Source organism: Heteronotia binoei, chromosome 2 (assembly GCF_032191835.1).
Source record: "Heteronotia binoei isolate CCM8104 ecotype False Entrance Well chromosome 2, APGP_CSIRO_Hbin_v1, whole genome shotgun sequence".
NCBI classification, from domain to species: Eukaryota; Metazoa; Chordata; class Lepidosauria; order Squamata; family Gekkonidae; genus Heteronotia; species Heteronotia binoei.
The window spans coordinates 106,325,072-106,344,206 of NC_083224.1; the positions used below are offsets into that span (position 1 = coordinate 106,325,072).

The following is a 19,135-nucleotide window of genomic DNA, read 5'->3' on the forward strand; positions in this document are numbered from 1 at the left end:
TGAGTGAAGTTGTTGCAAAAGAGCATATCAGAACAGGAAGTCCTGCAGATATGCAGATCCTAGGCCATAATGGAATTGTAGAGAAACAGAAGTGGGAACTAGTCAAAGGGTCAAAATTACTGATTTTACTGACCAAAATCCCCCAAAACTGCCCAAATACTGTAAAAAAACTGAGAAATTATGGAACAATTTAATTTCATACTATTGATAAGTTAGTGTAACATCAAGATTTTTGCTCCAAACCAATTTAAATGGTTTTAATGTTTGATTTGTAATATATGATTTTAATGTATGATTTATAATATGTATTAATGATCTATTATATGTATTGTGATTGTTGAAGTTGTTATGCCCTGAGCCTGCTACGGCGAGGAGGGTGGGATATAAATTAAATATTATTATATTGTTGTTGTTGTTGTGTTTTAAAAGTGAAACTGGGACTTCATTAAAAATTATCTGGCCTCCAGCACCCCCATAGCCAGGCATCGCATATCTTTTTACTGAATTTTTTTTATGAAGATAGGACAATGTTCATTATAGTACAAAATTTAAGGCAAAGAAGATTCCCTTTTAAAAATAATTGTATACTGCAGATAATAAAACAGCAAACTATATTAAAATAATATATAAAATAATTATGAGAATACAACATAATTACTGTAAGGTAAGAGTTGTCTTTGCTTTTACTTTATCTTAGGGTTTTTTGCTGAAAAAAGAAATTATTAACGAACTCTGTTTCTCAACAGTTTTCTGCATGCATTTTTGCAAGCATTTCTGCCCATCTTCTTCCATTGCTTTCTCCACTGCTTCTAGCATAAGTTGTGCCGTTTTAAATCCCACCACATTCTTTCTTTCAGCAGCCCCCTTTACACATTTGGTTGTATCACTTAGCAACATTTCAGCAATCATCTTCTTGTCATTTTATTCTTGTCCCAGCTTTTTCAGTTTTGCTTCCTTCTCTTGCACACTATCCTTTTCATTAACTTCTTAAATCTGTCTAACTTCTCTGCTTTTTCCTTTTCTTTTCATTTTCCTTTTGTTCCTTCTCTTTAATGGCATGCTGTTTATCACAATATTGCTTGTGATGAACATGAGCTGCTCTTGCCATCTGTAAAAACTCTTGTGCCATATTAACATGGTATACTTTGTTTATACTGTCAGCATATGCTTGCTAGTAAGACTTCAGGCTGGAGTCTAATGCAAATGATAGTTCATGATCTGTGACAGTTCCTGACAGCTTCCCTTAACAGGTGCATACCAGTTCTGTCCAGAGTACATATGCCTATGCAGAATAACTCAGCACTGTGTGCTGATTGGTGCTTGTGTATAGCTATATGTATATAACTGGGGAAAGCTTGTACAGTGTTTTCTCTGCTCTCAAACGTGGTGTCTGGCAAAGCACTTTGTCGAGTATATACCAGAACAACTATAACTTGTATATCTGTAAATAAATGTAAATAGTTAGCACACGTTAGTGTGCTGTATATTATTAAGCCTCACAAATCCAGAGCATACCAGCAGATATGCCAACAGGGTTATGGGCCATTGCAGTCCCATATGTTGCAGTCAGAAGTGTGCATGTCCTTTTATGAAAGATTTGACTGCTGCAAAAAGAGTATTGAGGTATCAAAAAGGTACTGCTGCAAACAAATTAAGAAGAAGAAGAAGATATTGGATTTCTATCCTGCCCTCCACTCCAAAGAGTCTCAGAGCGGCTCACAATCTCCTTTACCTTCCTCCCCCACAACAGACACCCTGTGAGGTGGGTGGGGCTGGAGAGGGCTCTCACAGCAGCTGCCCTTTCAAGGACAACCTCTGCCAGAGCTATGGCGGACCCAAGGCCATGCTAGCAGGTGCAAGTGGAGGAGTGGGGAATCAAACCCGGTTCTCCCAGATAAGAGTCCGCACACTTAACCATTACACCAAACTGGCTCTCCAGTTTGGTGTAATGTTGTGCTAGACTTCAGCACAACAAGTAACACCTTACATTGATTCGACCTGGGGAGATAGAAAAGATGGAAGGTCCACAACAGGCTATGCTGTGTATGTGCATAGAGCTCTTGTATTGTGGAAATCTTTGAAACAACCACACGTCTCAACTAGCAATTGTGAAGCAGAATATTCTGCATTAAGTGATTGTGTTGCTCAGCTGGAATGGTTATATCAGCTGCTAATAGACTTGAACATGCAATGTAAATTACCCATATGTGTATTTTGTGACAATACTGCTGCTCAACAGTTGGCAAATGCACAGTGTGTCAAAATAAGAAGTAGACACATTAACATTCGTTATCAGAATGTCAGGGAGACTGTACATAGAGGTTTGATTATGTTACAGTACTGTTCTTCTGATGTAAATGTAGCAGACATGTTCACTAAATGTTTAAATGTGGACAAATTTATAACTCTGAAACAAAGGCTGGGACTCACTGCCTAAGTCTTAGGGGGAGTGTCAACATATGCTTGCTAATAAGACTTCAGGCTGGAGTCTAATGCAAATGACAGTTCATGATCTGTGACAGTTCCTGACAGCTTCCCTTAACAGGTGCATACCGGTTCTGTCCAGAGTACTTATGCCTATGCAGAATGACTCAGCACTGTGTGCTGATTGGTGCTTGTGTATAGCTATATCTATATAACTGGGAAAAGCTTGTACAGTGTTTTCTCTGCTCTCAAACATGGTGTCTGGTGAAGCACTTTGTCAAGTGTATACCAGAACAGTTATAACTTGTATATCTGTAAATAAATGTAAATAGTTAGCACACGTCAGTGTGCTGTATATTATTAAGCCTCACAAATCCAGAGCATACCAGCAGATACACCAACATATACATGATATAAATTTTCTTTGACCATCAGGTAGGCATTCAAAATTCTCTCTGACATGCTGGCCCTTTCATCAGCCAAAATGCATCCTTGAGTTGAACTAAAGAAAAAAAAAGTGTCATCGTGGTTCTCCCAAAAAGCAATAACGAAAACAAAAAACCCCCACAAATTGCATTCACAAAGACAAAGAAATACTGACTTTACTGAACAGGTTTTTTTAAAACCTGATTAATGATCAAGGTGAAAAAGCAGATGTACTGGAATTTTCCAGTATGTTGAACTGAACCCAGAAATTAGTAAGTCACTAATGAAGTGACTGTGTTTCTGACAGTAATCAAGCTGCAATGCTGTATAGCAGCTGAAGTTTCTAAGTTTTTCTCAAGACATGGTCAGCTAAAAGTTTCTGACAGTTTCTGACAATAATCAAGCGGCAACGTTGTGTAGCAGCTGAAGTTTTTAAGTTGTCCTCAAGACAAGGTCAGCTAAAACCCATCAAAGGTGGAAAGTATAATACCCTCCAATACATCAGACATCCTTAGCAACATCACCTCCACCTTGTTGGGATTCAGTTTCAACTTTTTCACCTTTAACCATTTGATTATAGTGGCATGGTAGTGGTTTAGGACATCTACAGCAGCATTCCTTCTCTGGACAAAGAATATACATCTGGAAGCCATCAGTATATTGACAATACCTAAATCCAAAACCATGAATGATCTTCCCCAAGGGCTTTACATAAAAATTTAAAAACATAGGAATTAAAACTGTTTTGTGGAACTCCACAGGACAAGTCCCACAGTGATGACAAATGGTCTCCAACAACAAGCATCTGGATCTAATCTGTATAGAATTATTTAAAACATTCCACAGCATATCCCCTGGTACCTACCCCCCAAAGGTCTTAATTGGATGGCATGGTCCACTGTATCAAAGACTACTGAAAAACCCAGTAATAACAAAGAAGTACAGCCCTTGTCTACACTTAAAATGAGATCTGAATATTCCATACTCCAAACACAGATAAATGGGTGAAGGGCAGATGTGTCATTCAAGAAGATCTTAAGTTACTCTACCATCACTCTTTTAGTATAAAGAGAAATATAAACTAAGTTTTCTCTGCCTTGTCCGTCTTTCCAGGCTCTGGTCAGAAGCGTCAAACTCATTTGCTACAAGGGCCAGCTCTGACATAAATGTCACTTTGTCAGGCCAGGCCATCCTTTAGTCATAAAACCGAAGGTGTGGTGGCAATTTCCGGTGTCCTGATTCATTGCAGTCACTGGGACTGTACTGCACCAAGTATTGGCTGACACTCTGTCTGTCGCCGCTCCCCCCCTGTCATTGGGTAGCCTCTCTGTGATCTGCCTGATCTGTCAGGTCAGAACCTCATCAGAAGGCCACTGACCTTTGAGCAAGACAGTTCTCTGCTGAGAGGTTCTCATGGAGCCTTACTGATTACTACTGCCTCTCCTCAGTCCATCTCCCACACCAAACAATGCTGCCACTGTTTTGCCACCTCCAACTAACACTCCCCGCCAAAGTTACACTCACCCAGTACCGCCCCCCCCACCACGCCCCTACTGTTCAGAAGCTGAAGTATATATATTCTATTTATAAATATGCCAGAAACTCCTCTTTATTTTATTTATTTATTTACCTTACATTTGTATGCTGCCCTCCACATGGACTCTGGGCGGCTCACAGTCACAATACCATAATAACAATGCCTTATGGTTATAAAATCAAAAACATATAACAATTTATAATTTAAAAATTAAAAAATTTAAAATGGTGCTATAAAATTTCTTACATAGGCAGTCCAGCTTCATTATAGTTCTTAATTCTCTGTCGTGGTCTATTAGGTGTCTTATAGATGGATGATAGTACTCAGCGACATATTAGTGGCAGCTCCTCATGCATTAGTTACTGTAGACCTGCCAGAAAAGGTAGATTTTGCAGGCCCTGAGGAATTGGGAGAGATCCCGCAGGGCTCTTGTGGCCTCTTGAATTGCATTCCATAAATTAGGAACTGCCACAGAGAAGGCCCTCGCCTGTGTAGAGCATAATCTGGCCTCCCTTGGTCCGGGGATGGATAACAGATGTTGACTTCCTGAACGCAGTGGGGTAAGGTGGCCCCTTAGATAGACAGGTACTTGGCCATATAGGGCCTTAATGGTCAATATCAACACTTTGAAGCGGATTCGGTACACAATAGGCAGCCAGTGCAGCTCTTTTAGCACTGGTTGAATGTGTTCCCACCGAGGGGCAATATTCCACCTCTTCATTTACAGAACAGTCTGTGGTTGAATCCAGTGTGACCTAATATCATGCGGTAGACATACTTGCTTAAGTAACATTGAATGTCATTTAATAACTATATACACTGAAGCAAACTGACAGAAAACAGTTAAAAATATAATCAACAGACAGAAAAAGGAATATTCCATCACAACAGGGGGAGGAGGAAGTTCAGCACCAGATAAATAGACTCTCTGTATTCTATACTCAACATACTCTATACTCAAGCCCCCTTTCCACCTGCAAATAGTTTTCACTCTTTCTATTAAAATTAGGATACTATGGGCTGTTTCTTAAAGAAGTAGAAAGCCATTTGAAGCTCCCTTTTGCTTCCCCCGCATCTGCAAGTGGGAGGGGGTGAAAGGCAGGCTTCTAATGGCTGCCTACCTTCCTGGCTGTTTGCCTGTCTTCCTGTCATTTCTCTGTCTCCCTGTCTTTCTTCCTTCCTTCCTCCCCCTTTATTTGATTCCTTTCTCCCAAACTTTTTCATAACTCTCACTTTATGCATTCCTCTAATTCTTTCTCTGTCTCTCTATGTTTGGCTGTTTCTACACTTGAAAGGTGAAAGCAGCCAGGTGGGGGCTTAGCTTCTCTGAGCTGGGCTTCCCTCGCAAGGGAGGTCTGACTTGGAGGAGAACACACCCTGCCCGGCTGCTCTTGCCTTTAAGGTGAAAGCAGATGGGCAGGGCATCGGCACTGCTTCTCTAAGCACGACTCAGAGGAAAACACCTCCACAGTGTGTTCTTGGAGGTGTTCCAAGCCTCCAAGAGCACACTTTGCAGGCCTGGCTCAGCCAGAGCCTACCCAGCCCTCCTTCCATGCCGTATCACCTGCTCTCCTTGCGGGCGGGATTGTGGTAGCAGGGCAGATGTGAATGGGCGGGCACAGGACAGGTGTCAGCCTGGGGTGCCCACAGTGCTGTAGCACTCCAGGGACCATATCTCATACACCTCCAAGTTCAGGGGACTTTGCCCTTCACAAGGACATGTGCTCCCTCATGGTCCAAACAGTGGTTCTCATGCCAGCTGTTTCAGAGCAAGGTGCCCCCAGGACACTCAAATAGGCAGACACTGGGGCCAGGCTATACCCTAAAACAATATTTGGACCACCCCAAACACATAGCCGCCCTGAGCCCGCTTCGGTGGGGTAGGGCGGGATATAAATCGAAATAAATAAATAAATAAATAAGTAAATAAATAAATAAATAAATAAATCATGTGTTTGAGAGCCACAAGACATGAACGTCAGATATCTGAGAGCTGCAGGGAGGGAGGGAGAGAAAGGAAGGCAAATGAATGAGGGAGGGAGAGGTGGAAAGAAAGCAAATTTAAATGCATTCTCCAAGCTGCCAGCTTGGTTGGCTTGGGGAAGTGTTTTAAAGAGAGAAATGCCTTCTCTAAGTTGGCCAATGAGGCAGTGGGGGCTTTGAGAGCCACACAATATATGTGAAAGAACCATATGTGGCCACCCCTGTGATATACAGTGATCCAGACCTTACTTTGGAGTGTAGAGGGCAAACAGTGTTTGGACTGGGCACCACTGCATGACTTCTTGGAGGACAGTCTCCAGAGTGTGGGGATGTGTCATTTGGGGTAGTTCAAAAATTGTTTTATGATGCAGCCAGGACCAAGTCTGTCTGTGTGATTATCTTGGGGGCACTCTGCTTCAGAGCAGCTGGCATGAGAACGACTCTTTGGACAAGGAACCAGAACATGTCTCCTAGAAAGGGAAAGAAGAAGAAGAAGAATTGCAGATTTATACCCCGCCCTTCTCTTTGAATCAGAGACTCAGAGTGGCTTACAATCTCCTATATCTTATCCCCTCACAACAGACACCCTGTGAGGTGGGTGGGGCTGAGAGGGCTCTCACAGCAGCTCCCCTTTCAAGGACACCTCCTGCAAGAGCTATGGCTGACCCAAGGCCATTCCAGCAGTTGCAAGTGGAAGAGTGGGAAATCAAACCTGGTTCTCCCAGATAAGAGTCCGCGCACTTAACCACTACACCAAGTTGGCTCTCTTGTCCACTGAAAGTCCACTGAACATGGTGATGTGTACTATATGGTGGGCCACCTCTTATTTTGATGTTGAAAGTTTTCTAACCCTCCTCCGTGTTTTTGGTTGAATAAGGGATGAAAAAAGAACTGGAAATAAGGAACCATCTTCAGCCTCCTGTTACTTCTGTCAATTCTCCCTTCCTTCTGTAATAAATTATAACAAACCTGAAACATTATTGTGCAGTAAACCACTTTTATTTGTAACAATAATAATAAAAAACCCTGAAGCATTTGTATGCAATAAACCACTTGTATTTATTATTTTATTTATTATTTATTTATAAGTATAAGCATGGTGTGACAGCTCCACACAGACATACAATAGCTGACCCCACTTTGGTCCCCCAAGCTACGGGGCTGGCATGCCAAGGACCTAGCACTGGCCCTGCCCACATCCTGGACAGGCAAAATAGGCAGTGGTGACATGTGCAACACTCAGAGGCTGCCTTCCTTTGCAAAAAAATGCAGCCTTTGAGTGGCGGAGAGATGCCCCACTACCCCCTTCACCTGCCAGGGTCCTGGGCAGGCAAAAGGTGGTGCACAGCAGCAATGTGCGCACCACCACGAGGGGCTGGGGTCCTTGTCTGGGGTGGCAGGACCCATGCCCGGCACATGGGAGTAGGCAAGGTTGGAGGTGGCCTGGGGCGCCTCTCCCTACCACTCAAAGGCTGCATTTGTTTGCAAAGGAAGGCAGCCTCTGAGCGGTGCACATGTCACCACTTCCTCTTTTGCCTGCCCAGGATGCTGACAGGCCCAGTGCCGGGGCCTTGAGCACCCCAGGCTGCCCCATGTCCAATCACCCACATCTGCCCTGCTGCCGCACACCTGCCTGCAGGGAGAGCATGTGACATGGCATGGAAGGCGGGCTGGGCAGACTCTGGCCAGCCCTCCTTTCTACCACTTTCCACTGAGCCTGGCTTCCCTTGCAAGGGAAGCTGGGCTCAGAGGAGAATGCACTCCACCCAGCTGCTTTCACCTTGAAAATGAGAGCAGCCAAGCGGGGTGTGTTCTTCTCCTCCAAGCTTGGAAGAGGAGAGTGCACCTGCCCCACCCGGATGCTCTTCATGCAAGAGCAGCCAAGCAGGGTGCCTTCTTCTCCTCTGAGCTCATCTTCCCTTGCAAGGAAGGTGGCATGTACATACTGCTGTGCAGGGGGCAGGGGTCTTTGTCTGGGTCGCATCTCTCCCCTGCTCCAGGTTGTTTGTGGCTCTGCCCACTTCTCCCCGCTCCTGGAATAAAAGCCCAGTTCCAACCAGACCCAAAGCAAGCCCATTTTGGGTGGCTGGGAGTGTGTGTGTGACAGCAGCACCTTGACTGGGGTTTCAAACCCCCACCCCACCCACCTATGACTGGGCAGTCTTGAGAGACAGCTGACTTGAACCTCCAGCCTCTGTGAAGGGTGAGGACCTGCATGCTTTCTTCCTTCTTTTGCAAATGTAGATGTAAAACTCCACAAAAGGTGAGGAATTCAGTTGTCTGGAATTCTGTTCTGATCCCAGGAGATCTTCAGGCTCTACCTGGAGGTTGGCTATCCTAGGCCTGGCAGCACCCTCTGGGTGACTTGATGCCCCTCGGCTGGCATGACTTAACTAGGCCCTGTTCAGCAGCAGTCCCTCTATGACAGCCAATGCGCATTAGCAGTTGCCAACTCCAGGTTGGTAAATTCCTGGGGATTTGGTAAATGGGGCCTGGAGAGGATGGGTTTGAGAAAGGGTGAGACCTCGGCCAGGTACCATGGCATGGAATCCATTCTCAAAATTAGCCATTTCTGCCTGGAGATCCATTGCTGCCCATCTCCAGGTGAGGGCTGTGTCATTATACCCTGCTGAGGTCGCTTGCTTCCTGCTTTTCTCAAAAAAGATGTTATAGCATTGGAAAAAGTGCAGAAAAGGGCAACTAGAATGATTAAAGGGTTGGAACACTTTCTCTATGAAAAAAGTTAAAACGCTTGGGGATCTTTAGCTTGGAAAAACTTGGGGTTTGGGAAGGAAAGAGACATCCGTGTGGTATAATGCCATAGAGTCCACCAAAGCAGCTGTTTCTCCAGGTGAACTTCTACCTGTTGCCTAGAGATCAGCTGTAATTCTAGAAGATCTCTAGTCATCATCTGGAGGTTGACAACCCTAACTGATAATATAAAATTCAACAGTGCTGAATGCTGTAGAAGGAAAAAAACAAAGGGATTCATGATTGGTTGATTTTGTACAGGCTGCAAGACCACTCAAGCAATCTAAAGTTCTTTAACTACTATGTTCTGAATACTTTTCTCATACAGCTTCCAAGAATATAGAGAGAGAATGAGAAAGGAGCCTGGAAGGGGGGGGGGGGGGAATGACAGATGGCTAAAGAAAAAAAACTGCAGAAAATGAACTTTATGTTTTTCCCTCTTCCTTTTCAGGCTTTGAGAAAGTTGGGTGGTACGAAGGGCTGCAAGAAAAGTATAGTACAGCAATACCCAGTGTCATTGTCCCAAATACTACCTGTCACTTGCCACGTCAAGATGCCTTCCACATGCTCAGGGATCCTGTCACTGGAGATATTCCATGGCCTGGACTTATCTTTGGCCTTTCAGTGCTTGCCCTTTGGTGCTGGTGCACTGATCAGGTAAAGTCAATGTTAGCCCCCCACCGTTACCCCTTCGCTTCTTGAAGAATGTTATTATTTTCCTCTAATAGAAGGTTGGAGAATGTGGCCTGTAAAATTAAACACATGGAAAATATTATGCAGGAATTAAAATTCTTTTTTTTCCTCTCAGAAAAAAAATTATGCGTAAGTTCTAAACTTGCTTCTTCCTCTTACTTTGAGAACATAGGAATTATTTCTGTTACACAGAATGTAAGCACACTTTCGATAAGAGAATTCAGTAGAAGAGTTAAACCACACCATTTGGGAAAGTAACGAAGTGCAAAATTGATCAAACTTTGTTCACAGTGGGCAGGACAATAACCCTAACTGTAGTATGGGATGTGAGGTAAGAAAAGAAAGAGAAGCCTCAGACAATCTAAACAACCATGCATTGTGAGAACAACAATTAAAATTAACAAATGATTACATAAACTATACCTTAAAAGTACAAAACTTCTTACCAGATTAATGCCATGCTAAATTAAATACACAGATATTTAACCCAGCAGTGCTGTTCCACATAGAACATAACTTTTGCTTACTGAAGAGTAAGAAGTTTTGCTTACTGAAGAGTGTCTGGATGACCAGAGCATTACATAAGCATTTGTGGAACCAAAGTCATATTCTCTTATTTACAGGGGCTGTTTCTCACAGAATTTGGAATTCTCTAAAGCTATCTGATCTAGCCAACTTAGTGTTGTAGTAATTTGTTCCTCCCTTTCTACTCTACTTCAGGTCATTGTGCAAAGGTCTCTTTCAGCAAAGAACCTTTCTCATGCTAAAGGTGGATCAGTGCTGGGTGGATATTTGAAAATTTTCCCGATGTTTTTCATTGTCATGCCAGGAATGATCAGCAGAGCTCTCTTTCCAGGTAAGATGTTATGAAGTTATAATAAAGCTTTTGGTGGCTATATAAACTAACTATAAACTTACTGCAGGGCACATGCAGTAATCTGGAGAGTTTTGCCACATCCATGTGATAATTTAAATCAGAGGTGTCAACTCATTTGTCATGAGGACCAGATCTCACTTTGTTGGGTCAGCCCATGTGTGCCATAAAATGTAACATGATGCACTAGACTAAACTTTATTAAAATGATTTCAGATTCCAAATGGCAATAGCAGCCTTGATTGGAATAGGTCTGATATGCAGAGGGGTAGTAGGCGTGGAGATATCAGCATTGGTAATGAGACAGGAAACCTTGGTCTCAGGAGGATTCAGTCCAGGAGGATGTAAAGAATAAACGGAAATAAGTCTAAAGAAGTGAGCAGTGACTCACAAAAGCACATACCCTACCACAACTTTTGTTAGCCTTTAAGGTGCTACTAGACTCTTGCCACGCCACATTTGAAACAGTGAGTGAACTCGAGGCACCAAGCATGTCTTCTGGTCCTTTTCCGGATTCCTTCACTCCACTCAGCCTGGAGGAAGTCGACAGGACCCTTGTTACTGTGTGTCCTACCACCTGTGGGCTGGATCCGTGCCCGTCTTGGCTGGTGAAAGTCAGCCAGGCGACACTACGTGAACCATTATAGGTTATTATCAACAGATCCCTCTGTGAAGGGATCTTTCCCATGCCCCTTAAAGAGGCTGTGGTTTGCTCCCTCTTTAAAAAGCCATCTGCTGACCCAGCCGAATTGGCAAACTTTTGGACGGTGTCAAACCTACCCTTTTTGGGTAAGGTCATAGAGTGGGCTGTAGTGGCTCAGTTATAATAATAATGACACTTCAGTGCTGGATGCGTTTCAGTCCAGCTTTTGCCTGGGGCCTTGGGGACGAGATGGTCCTGGTTACCCTCATAGATGACCTCCTGCAGCATCTGGATTGAGGCGGCTCAGCAGTGCTGCTGTTATTAGATCTGTCAGCCGCTTTTGATATGGTTGACCATCAGCTACTGACTAGCCACCTCATCAATGTGGGGATTCAGGGGTTCCGCCCTACAATGGCTGTCCTCTTTCCTCCAAGGTTGGGGACAAAGGGTGGTGATAGGGGAGGAATTATTCCAGAAACACCCACTTATATGTGGTGTGCCACAAGGGGCGGTTCTATCCCCGATGTTATTTAACATCTATATGTGCCCCCTTGCCCAGATTGTCAGGAGGTACGGGCTTGGGTGCCATCAATATGCGGATGACACCTAGCTCTATCTGTTGATGGGTGGCCAGTCTGGCTCCACCCTGGATAACTTTGACCTGGCATTACAAGACGTGACATCCTGGCTCAGGCTGAGTCGACTGAAGCTGAATCCGAGGAAGACGGAGGTTCTCTATCTGAGTCACAGTGGTCCAGGAAGGGAGATTCCCTTGCCGACCTTTGATGGTTTGCGTTGATACCGGCCCCTAAGGTCAGGAGCTTGGGAGTGCTTCTGGAGCCCCCTCTGACTATGGAGGTCCAGGTGGCAGCCACTGCCAAGTCTGCCTTTTTTCATCTGCGGCAGGTATGACAACTGGCCCCTTTCCTGGAGCAGCATGACTTAGCAATGGTGATCCATGCTACGGTCACCTCGAGGATAGACTACTGTAATGCCCTCTACATGGGGCTACCTTTGACCCTGACTCAGAAACTGCAGCTAGTGCAGAACGCTGCAGCGTGGTTGTTAATGGGGCTCCCTTGGTGGAAGCACATTCAACCGGTGCTGAAAGAGCTGCACTGGCTGCTTATTGTGAACTGAATCCGCTTCAAAGTGTTAAAACCCTATTGTGTACTGAATCTGCTTCAAAGTGTTAAAACCCTATATGGCCAAGGACCTGTCTATCTAAGGGACCGCCTTTCCCCATATATACCCCAGAGAGCACTGCATTCAGGAACATCTGTTATCCATCCCTGGGCCAAGGGAGGCCAGATTATGTTCTACACTGGTGAGGGCCTTCTCTGTGGCAGCCCCTAATCTATGGAATGCACTTCCAGATGCCATGAGAGCCCTGTGGGATCTCTCCCAATTTTGCAGGGCCTGTAAACCGACCTTTTCCGGCAGACCTACAGCAACGAATGCGTTACTGCCACTAGTATGTTGCTGAACACTACCATCCATCTATAAGACACCTAATAGAGCAATACAGAGAATTAAGAACTATAATTAAGCTGGACCACCTATGTAAGAAATTTTATAGCACCATTTTTAAGTTTTTAAATTATAAATTGTTATATATCTTTTGATTTTATAACCATCAGGTATTGTTATTGTGACTGTGAGCTGCCCAGAGTCTGTATGGAGTGGGTGGCATACAAATTTAAGGTAAATAAATAAATAAATAAAATAAATTTTCTACTGCTACTAGAAACCATAACATTAAAAAAAATGGCAGAACATTTTAACTTTCCAGGACATCCAGTTGCTGACCTAAGAGTAGCAGTTCTCTTACAAAGGGATTTCAAAGGGAGATTAAAAAGAAAAGCTACTGAATTACAACTAATAACAAAGCTCAAGACGATGCATCCTTGTCTGATAACTGAATTGAGACCTAGATTGCTTCTCTCATTACCAATGCCTGCTGTTGTCATTTGAGGGAGGGATGGTAGCTCAGTGGTAGAGCATCTGCCTCATAAGCAGAAGGTCCCAGGTTCAATCCCCAGCATCTCCAACTAAAAAGGGTCCAGACAAGTAGGCATGAAAAACCTCAGCTTGAGACCCTGGAAAGCCACTGTCAGTCTGAGTAGACAATACTGACTTCGATGGACTGAGGATCTGATTCAGTATATGGCAGCTTCATATGTTCATATGTTCATTTGGTGTCTGAAATCACTTCACTCTCCAACATGAAAGGACAGATGGACTCAGATTCTAGTTGTATCTGAAGAAGTGAGCAGTGACCCGTGAAAGCTCATGTCCTGACACAATTTTTGTTACTTGTTGCGATGCTTCCACTAATAAAGGTTGTAAGCTGTGATGTTAGGTTTCTTTCCCCCCCATTTGCTAAAATTGGAAGGGGGGGTCTCTGTCTCTCGCCCTTGCTCCCTTCCACTAATAAAGATTGCAAACGTTGTTAGGTTTCTTCCCTCCCCCCCCCATCTGTTAGAACTGGAAAGGTCTCTCTCTCTCTCTCTCTCTCTCTCTCTCTCTCTCTCTAGCTCTCTCTCTCTCTAGCTCTCTCTCTCTCTGACTCTCTTGGGCTCTTTCATTCTCCCTCCCTCTCTTTCTCTGAAGAAGTGTGCTTGCACAGTTTTGGGCACCATAACTTAAGACAGATATAGACAAGCTGGAATGTGTCCAGAAGAGGGCAATGAAGATGGTGAGGGGTCAGGAGATCAAGTTCTATGATGAAAAGTGGAAGGAGCTTGGGTATGTTTTGGCTGGGAAGGAGATGACTGAAAGGCAATACAATAACCATATTCAAGTATTTGAAGGAGTGTGATATAGTGGGTGGTACAGAGTTGTTTTCTGTTGTCCCAGAAGGTAGGACCAGAACCAATGGGTTGGAATTAAATCAAAAGAGTTTTCATCTAAACATTAGGAAGAACTTCCTGACAGAGTTAGTGTGGTTCCTCAGTGGAACAGGCTTCCTCAGGAGGTGATGGGCTCTCCTTCTTTGGAGGTTTTTAAACAGAGGCTAGATGACCATCAGACAGCAATGCTGATTCTATGAATGTAAGCAGATCAAGTTTGCACAGTCTCTTCTTATATGTCCAGCGAAATGCTGATCACCATTATGGGCTCAAGCAGCATTTTTTTCTTCAGGCCATTTTGACCAGGGATCCTGGAGGGTTTTGTTTTTTTTTTTTTGCCATCTTCTGGACATGGAGCAGGGGTCACTGGATGTGGGGGGTATTTGTGAATTTCCTGCATTGTGCAGGGGGTTGGACTAGATGGAGGTCTCTTACAGTTCTATGATCCTATAAAAGCTTATATTTGGAATAAAACTTTGGTGGTCTTAAAGCAGCCATGGGACTCCCTCTCCCCCCCCCCCACCACCAGCTCTTTCCTTCCACCTCATTTTCTCCCCAAAGGATGGGGAGGAGGGAGAGGAGCATTCAGCCAATTAAGGGAAAGTGTCAGGGCCCATGTCATGGCTCCTGCCATGTTTTAAGCCTAGTAGACTGTTGTCGGTTATTATTCTTTTATTGCATCTCTAGCTGGTATCAAGCCTGGGGGGGCGGGGGGTGGCAATCCTTGGGAAAGTGTGTGAAAGGCTCTAATTCTCACTAGCCTGAGAGACTTCATCCTCCCACCAACATCTGGCCTGAGAGTCTCAGAAGATAAGAGCTTGTGTTTAGATTAGACTGCTTTCTGGAATGTTTATTGTAAAGTTGGGGGAGTCTGCTCTCTGGGGTTACTTAGTGACATGTGTAACTTCTGTGCTTAGTCCTGGCAAGCCGTTCCTAAGGAAAGGGTCTTGCTCATATAACAAGTCAATAAAGCTTCACCTGTATTCGTATAGAGGAAGTTTATCTGAGTGTTACTTGACAAATCTTACAGGCTTGACTTTCTTTCTTTCTTTCCGCTGTGCAACAGGAAAGGAGAAAACTGGGCAAAAGTGAGTTGCAGTGCAGGAAGTGGATAAGAGCCAGTTGCTCACAGGATGGATAGGAACCCTGCAGGGGCCAATTCCATCTGAATGTTTTACACCACTTATTGAAACTCACCACATTTATAAATAGTAGTGAGAATCATTAGGGTTTGTAGAATCTTTCGGGCTCAAGTGCCATGTTCTACTAGAGAAAGTTTTCCTTCCAGACGTTTCGTTCTCAGCTGAAAACTTTCTCCAGTAGAACACGGCACTTGAGCCCAAAAGATTCTACAAACCCTAATGATGTTACCAGCCGTGAAAACCTGAAATCTTTGATAGTAGTGAGAATGTACTAAAACTTGATTTACCACACAACTTAAATGCTCCTTGTGGTAGGATGTATTTTGACATACATTTACAGGCAATTATCAGAAGATAAAACTATCAACACCCTGTATATGTATGGATGAAAGTGTCAGAAGAAGCTCCTAACATTTTTTATGGAGAAAATATGTCTTGAATCATGATCCCTTACTATTTAAACTGAGGCATACTTGAATTCCCCTTTGGGTTTGTTGTACTTCAAATGACAGCTGTGAAAAGTTGTTCTCTATACTTCCTACAATAAAACTTGTGTTTTCCTGCTGTAGATGAAGTGGGATGTGTAGACCCAGCAATCTGTGAGAAAGTCTGTGGAGCTAAAGTTGGCTGTTCAAATATTGCCTACCCTAAACTGGTAATGGAACTCATGCCTGTAGGTGAGAGAATTTCATTTACTGCCAATGAGGTGGCCTGGCCAGGCAGGAAATGGCCCATCCAGTGAATGGGCTAGTCCAACGATCAATTTTAAGTAAATTTCCCTTATTGTTTTCTTAGGCCTTCGTGGTCTGATGATTGCTGTGATGATGGCTGCTTTGATGAGTTCTCTCACCTCTATTTTCAATAGCAGCAGCACACTCTTTGCCATAGATATCTGGCAACGACTCCGTAAGAAGGCTACCGAACAGGAGCTCATGATTGTTGGAAGGTTTTTTCTTCTTCTTTATACCTTTATTTAGTGATCTGATTGTACTAGCAGAGCAACTTATGTTCACAGTGTGCTAGCTGCACATATGGGAGCATGTGGCTTACTTAATGCTTCTACAGGGGTTTCAGGTTGACAGCTGTCATGATCCCTTACTGATAGATCCACATGGGCAGCCATGTTGCTCTGAAGCAGTAGAACAAAGCAGGAGTCAAGTATCACCTTTAAGACCAACAAAGTTTTATTCAGAATGTAAGCTTTCGTGTGCTCTAAGCACACTTTATAGAAAAGGAATCAGGTACAGTGAGTCAGGTAAAGAGCAGAACTACATATAGCTGGCCTGGTAGGCAGTGGTTTAGAATGCAAAATGGTACAAATTTAAGATCAAATGACAGAATAGTAAAAATAACAAATTGAGCAAACCTTTGATCTGGGTAACATGAGCGTGAGAACCAGTAAAACAGTAACATATCAAAATGTGAGACTGTCTGTTAATTGGACTACTGTAACGCCCTCTACATGGGGCTGCCTCTGTGCCGGACCCGGAAACTACAACTAGTGCAGAACGCGGCGGCCAGGCTGCTGCTTGGTCTCCCAAGATGGGAACATGTACGGCCAGGGCTACGCGAGCTGCACTGGTTACCGATTGTATACCGGGTCCAGTACAAAGTGCTGGTTATTACCTTTAAAGCCCTATATGGCCGAGGACCGGCCTACCTGAAGGACCATCTCTCCCCGTACGAGCCCCAGAGAGCACTGAGGTCAGTAGGAAAAAACAGACTGACTACCCCTGGGCCAAGAGAAGTTAAACTACAGAACACCCGCTCACGGGCCTTCTCGGCTGCGGCCCCATATCTCTGGAACCAACTCCCAGAGGAGGTGCGGGCCCTGCGAAACCTTGATCAGTTCCGCAGGGCCTGCAAGACCACTCTTTTTAAATTAGCTTCTATGAACAGCTGAAGTACAATTTTACAACGAAGAAAATCCGCCATTAGCACTAACTAAAATAGCGTCAATGATAATGTTATAGTTTGTTTTAATTAATGTTCTACTGGTTTTTAAGGTCAAATTAATGCTTAATTTAATGTTCTTAATGTAATTGTTTTATTAATGCACCATTGGTTACTATGTTGTTTATTAATGTTTTATTTATTAATATACCAATGGTCATTGTGTTGTTAGCCACCCAGAGCCTGCTTCGGCGGGGGAGGGCAGGGTACAAATAAAATTTATTATTATTATTATTATTATTATTATTATTATTATTATTATTATTATTATTATTATTATTATTATTATTATTATTATTATTATTATTATTATTATTATTATTATTATTATATTATTATTATTATTTTATTATTATTTTATTATTATTTTATTATTATTATTATTATTATTATTATTATTATTATTATTATTATTATTATTATTATTATTATTATTATTAATCACTTTCTTGTTATAAGCAAGCCTGGACAAAATTGAGGGCATTTCTATTAGGGATGTGCAAAAAAAAAAAATCGGTAGTACACAGATTTGGAAATATACAGGGGGGGAAATACGGAATCCCATATATTTCTGAATTCCGTAGTCGGAATAGCCGCATATATGGTAGATGCGCGGCTATTTCCGAATATACAGCCCCATTATACCCTATGGGCCATTGAAATCAATGGCAAATAAGGTATATTTGAAGCCACCTGGAGGGGAGGGGGTTTGAGGGAGAGCCCCCAAATTTGCAGGGGACCTGCAGGGGACTCTCCCCTACAACTCTATGTACCCTGCCACACAAAACACAATCTGCTCAAGGTCTGCTCTGCAGACCTGGCTGCAGCAAACCCAGATGCCAGCTCTCCAGCCCTGCTCCAAAGAACGCGGGAGAGCTGGCCAAGCACAACAAGCATGCTGGCTCTGGGTCTCTCACCCAGGTGCCAGCCTCCCTGCCACAGAACACACAATCTACAGATGCCAGCTCTCCAGCCCTGCCCCTAACAACATGTGGAAAGCTGGCCAAGCACAACAAGCATGCTCGCTCTGGGTCTCTCACCCAGGTGCCAGCTTCCCTGCCACAGAACACACAATCTACAGATGCCAGCTCTCCAGCCCTGCCCCAAACAACACAGGGAGAGCTGGCCAAGCATAACAAGCCTGCTGGTTCTGGGTCTCTCACCCAGGTGCCAGCTTCCCTGCCACAGAACACATAATCTATAGATGCCAGCTCTCCAGCCCGGCCCCAAACAACATGGGGAGAGCTGGCCAAGCACAACAAGCCTGCTGGTTCTGGGTCTCTCACCTAGGTGCCAGCTTCCCCCCCCAAAAAAACCAGAACCAGGAAAAGGGACAACAGGAGAAGGCCAAGAAACTCAACTGTTAAAAATGTGGCCTTTAAAACAATAAAAATTAGGCCAAACAGCCCCCCCCATGAACCAGAACCAGAAGAGAAAAGGAACAGCAGCAGCACAACACAGCAACAACAAATCAAACACAGAATCCTTTTAAAACAATAAAAACCTTAACTTTTAACAATACAGGAACTTTACCAACCCCTCCCCCCCCCAAAAAAAAACCCCTTCACCCTAACCCCAAGAAATCCAAGCCACCCAAATCAGGAAAAGTAAAAAGACACTGCACTTTTAAAAGTCCTCTCACTAAAGTAAGATATGGGCAAATTGGCAACCCCCCCACCCCAGGCCCCCTCCCCCAGCAGAACCCCCTAACCCCAAATAAGTTACCCACCACCCAAATCTGGATAAGTAAAGGGACTCAGAGTCTTAAAAAGTCCTTTTACCAACTAAAATAAAAACAAGAACCCCAAGACTGTCTTACCTTAGACGTCTTCTCTACTCCAGCCAAGTCTGGTAAGG

At 43.7% G+C, this 19,135-nt stretch overlaps 1 protein-coding gene and 1 non-coding gene across 2 annotated transcripts in view; both read left to right on the forward strand.

Annotated features, from left to right (window-relative positions):
• The window catches only part of SLC5A9 (solute carrier family 5 member 9), a 221,397-nt gene that overhangs the window by 91,558 nt on the left and 110,704 nt on the right, over positions 1 to 19,135 (forward strand). Inside the window, exons 8-11 of the mRNA XM_060231788.1 lie at positions 9,573 to 9,778; positions 10,535 to 10,670; positions 15,895 to 16,002; positions 16,121 to 16,271. Coding sequence (XP_060087771.1) covers positions 9,573 to 9,778; positions 10,535 to 10,670; positions 15,895 to 16,002; positions 16,121 to 16,271 — 601 coding nt within the window. The remainder of the gene's footprint in view (positions 1 to 9,572; positions 9,779 to 10,534; positions 10,671 to 15,894; positions 16,003 to 16,120; positions 16,272 to 19,135) is intronic.
• TRNAM-CAU (transfer RNA methionine (anticodon CAU)) lies at positions 13,307 to 13,381 on the forward strand. The gene has a single exon. It is a non-coding gene; the product is annotated as a tRNA-Met (tRNA).